Source organism: Citrus clementina, unplaced genomic scaffold, assembly GCF_000493195.1.
Source record: "Citrus clementina cultivar Clemenules unplaced genomic scaffold, Citrus_clementina_v1.0 scaffold_8, whole genome shotgun sequence".
NCBI classification, from domain to species: Eukaryota; Viridiplantae; Streptophyta; class Magnoliopsida; order Sapindales; family Rutaceae; genus Citrus; species Citrus x clementina.
The window spans coordinates 12,561,850-12,566,023 of NW_006262022.1; the positions used below are offsets into that span (position 1 = coordinate 12,561,850).

The 4,174-nt window shown below is 36.1% G+C and overlaps 1 protein-coding gene across 1 annotated transcript; it reads left to right on the forward strand.

Annotated features, from left to right (window-relative positions):
• The first annotated feature begins 246 nt into the window (after nucleotides 1-246).
• LOC18033806 (protein EXORDIUM-like 2) lies at nucleotides 247-1,527 on the forward strand. The gene has a single exon (XM_006423730.2). The coding sequence runs from the start codon at nucleotides 324-326 to the stop codon at nucleotides 1,245-1,247; it is 924 nt and encodes a 307-aa protein (XP_006423793.1). The 5' UTR covers nucleotides 247-323; the 3' UTR covers nucleotides 1,248-1,527.
• Nucleotides 1,528-4,174: the final 2,647 nt, after the last annotated feature.

A 4,174-nucleotide genomic window follows, 5' to 3' on the forward strand; every position in this document is an offset into this window, starting at 1 on the left:
TTTGCTCTCAGCCCCTCATGATCTCTCATGCATGCTTCGCATCTGCTTTATTTTCAGCCTAAACTACGATGTCTCTATCACATCCCATCACAGTAGACTGCCACGTCATCAAGGCGAACCTTACAGCCTGGCAAACCTTCTTCACATTTTCCAACTAATAAGATATTTCCACGTGTCACTCCTCAATGTTGACGCCTTCGCCTTCTACAGCTGTCTTCCTATAAACCCCTAGTATAAATACCATCTCAACCTCACGTTCTCTCTCGGCCTCTCCAGACGTTCCTATTTCTGTCAGCCTCGTTATCAACTTCTTCGCCGGAGTCATGGCTCCTATTTACAGTTTTCCCATCCTCTTCCTATTCTGTTCTACTCTTATCTCTCCCACTCTTTCCACTACGAGAAAACTCAACGCTTTAGTTCAAGAACAACCGCTCGTCCTGAAATACCACAACGGCGCTCTTCTAAAAGGCAACGTCACCGTTAATCTCATCTGGTACGGCAAGTTCACTCCCATCCAACGCTCGATAATAGTTGACTTCATCCACTCCCTAAATTTCAACAGGGCCCCGCAGCCCTCCACGTCATCGTGGTGGAAAACAACTGAAAATTACAAAGGAGGTTCGTCTAACCTCGTCGTACGGCATCAAGTCCTCTTGGAAAACTACTCCCTTGGCAAAGCACTGAAAAAGGTTCATTTGCTTGCTTTGTCCAAGAAAGTAACGAACACTCTCCCTACGTCAATTAACGTCGTTTTGACGGCGAAGGATGTGGCCGTGGACGGCTTCTGCATGAACAGGTGTGGGACCCACGGGTCTGCTCTGCCGGGTCGTGGGTTGGCCAGCCGTGGAACCTATATCTGGGTTGGAAACTCCGAGACTCAGTGCCCTGGCTACTGTGCCTGGCCTTTCCACCAGCCCATTTACGGCCCTCAAACCCCGCCATTAGTCGCGCCTAACGGAGACGTCGGCGTTGATGGAATGATTATCAATTTAGCTACCCTTTTGGCCAACACCGTCACTAACCCGTTCAATAACGGGTATTTCCAAGGCCCGCCAACGGCGCCGATTGAGGCGGCCACGGCATGTACGGGTGTGTTTGGGTCAGGTTCTTATCCGGGATATCCGGGTCGGGTCTTGGTGGATAAGGTAAGTGGAGCGAGCTACAACGCTCACGGGATAAATGGGCGCAAGTACTTGGTGCCGGCGATGTGGGACCCCCAGACATCGGGATGTAAGACCACGGTTTGATGGATGGGATGAAATGTTCACAAGCAACAAAATCTATGTGGAGCTATGGACGCATGCGGCCACGGAACTGTATGTATGTAGATAGTTATGAATATGGTTTTGTCGTTTTGTGTGACGTGTAAATTAAGTTCCAAAAAAGAGGAAAATTACAAAAAAAAATGAAAAATATAGTTTATATAAAGTAAAGTTGTGGGGAAACTGTTCTTCAGCGTGTTTGTTTATGGGTAATGATGAAAATAAAGGTTAATTTTTAGAGGTGCTGCTGGGGGGCCTGGTAAAACCAGAGACCATCATTGCTTTGGGTTGGAATAGAGAAATATTCGATGCATCTCACCACCATTACAAGAACTGTCACCGCCGATTTCAGAACCTTTTACTAATGAACTTAAAATTGTATGAAGACGCATGGAGACTTGTAACACAGGGAGATTTGTCGCTGATGAAAATTAAATCAAAGTTCTATCTACATGCAGTACTTAAGTTTCTACAAATATTTTTAATAATGATTTTAGTGCAAAGAAAATAAATTTGAAGAAAGAGGTGGTGATCAATTTAATTAAGAGTTGGTATAAGTAATTTTTAAAATTTATTGGAAGTGTTAAAATTTTTAATTTCAACAAAACCATAACGTAACATCATTATAAATGGGGCAACATGGGGCCGCTACCATAGTTCCGTAGTTGTCGGGAGTTGATATTTTGTTGATGAGATTGATGGAAAAATATGGATAAGGATGCGATATCAAAATAACGACAATCAGAGATACAAGTATACAACCGGACAAGCTCTTTTAAATTTATTTTGTGTATTTTCTTTTTATGTTTTTTAAATTTCCTGACTTAATAATGAGAATTCTTTTTTCTCTGAGTACTGATACAGTCATAAATTTTTGTATAAATTTATCTTGTGTAAATTGATATGACATTAATTTATTGATTGAATAAAAATATAAAATAATTTAAATAAATTATGTGGGCCAAGAGATATTTAATTCAACTAATGAATTAACGTCATATTAATTGAGATATTTAATTCAACTAATGAATTAACGTCATATTAATTTATACAAGAATTTATAGTTATAGCATTATTATTTTTATTTGTTATAAAATGTAAGTTCCAAATTTCCAATAGTTAACTTCCACTTGTCTTTGGTAATTACAAAAAGAAATGTTGCACTATGAAAATCGACAACTATCCAGGTATAAGAGCTTATATGTGCAATATAAATAAAAGGGTAAATTTTATTATGCGCCCCCATCCCCCCCACCACCACTAGAGTGACTATATTTAAAATATCTCTCAGGACCCGCAATTGCCGTGATCTCGCTCTTAGGGTATGTTTGGTTGGGAGGAGAGAATATGAGAGAGGAAAGTAATTCAAATTTTATTTTTATTTTTATTGTTTGGTTACACAAAATATATAAGAATTTAATTTTCATTAGAATTTAATATCCCTTATAATGTAGAATTTGAATTCCACATCAAAGAGTGAAGAATTTAAATTTTTCTTATGTTGAAAACCCAAACATTCAAAATTACCCTTCAATATTTTAAATATGAAAATATGTAAATATAAATTAACTATCGCCGGACTTCCGTCGGAATTTCACCGGAGCACCGGAACTTGGCCGGACCTCCGCCGGAACTTCGCCGGACAACCAGAACTTCGCCGGACCTCCGTCAAAAAGTCACTGTCCACCGTTCACCGGTGGTTGACTTGTGTTGATTGAATTTTAATTATAGTAAATAATATTTAATATTTAATTATATTAAATAACATGTCAAATCAAGACAATCTTTCAATTATCTCTTAAGTTTTTTATAATTTTATATAGTATAATATAATAAATTATTTTCTTTTTTTTTAAATGAGAAAATATGTAAGTGTTAAATGTAAAAACAATAAAGTATTCTTTTCTCTTGGTGCAAACCATTGTCTTGTTGACAATGTGGATAGAAAAAATTTGAAACAGAGCATCAAAATATTATCCATAAACAATGCATTTTTGTTTGAAAGAATACAAAAAAAAGTGACAATTGTAGAGTGGTAAGTGGTTGTTGGTAACAATGGTAGAAGTAAAGATTTTTTTTCATTTAGTTATTTACATTAAAATGGGTTTAGCAGTATTTTTTAAATGTAGGACAATATTAAGTAAAAAAAATGATCTATACATATTAAAAGTTTGTGCGATTGCTGTTATTATTTGAAGAAAAATGGGTTTAAACACTAGTTCTTAGTGAATTGAGGTTTTTTTTTTTCATTTTACCATTAACGAAATTTATAGTATTTTCTTTAGAAATGAGTTGCTAGAGACAAAAAAGCATATATGTTTATATGATTTATTGATATATATTGACCTGAGTGGTTGTTTAGCAAATATAATTAAGAAGCCGTGTTATTGATATATACCTTTCGTGTTTTGGTGATGGGTATTTTGGTTTTATTTTTCATTATTATTGATATTTGTTACAAACTTGGGGATGAAAGGTTTTGTCAACTTTCCCGGTGAAACTTTTAAGGTTGGCCTCATTGACCCTGACTTTTTAAGTAGAATTGTTTTGATCAATGCTGCAATGAAAAGAAGAGTTGGGAGAAACAGTTATAGAGACGAGAGATTCATAATTGAAGTTACATTGCCATGGAATGGAAAAAATGGTACAATAGATAATGATCATGAGTTATATCAAATATAACACTTATACAATGAGAAGAAGTATACATAGATTGTGTTCAACATGAGCATTATAGCACTTAATGTGATGAATGTGATTAAAAGGAGATTGCTTGAGAATGATATTGAAGATGTTGCTAATGGGCTTGTTGTTGAACCTCAAAGTGTGTTATCTGTGTTTTATAGGCAACCAACTGACAATGTTCAAGCACAATAGAAGGTACATGCAACTACTACTAGAAAAAGAGGTGT

Coding starts and splice junctions, on each gene's coding strand:
- LOC18033806 (XM_006423730.2), top strand. CDS start 324: ATGGCTCCTATTTACAGTTTTCCCATCCTCTTCCTATTCTGTTCTACT.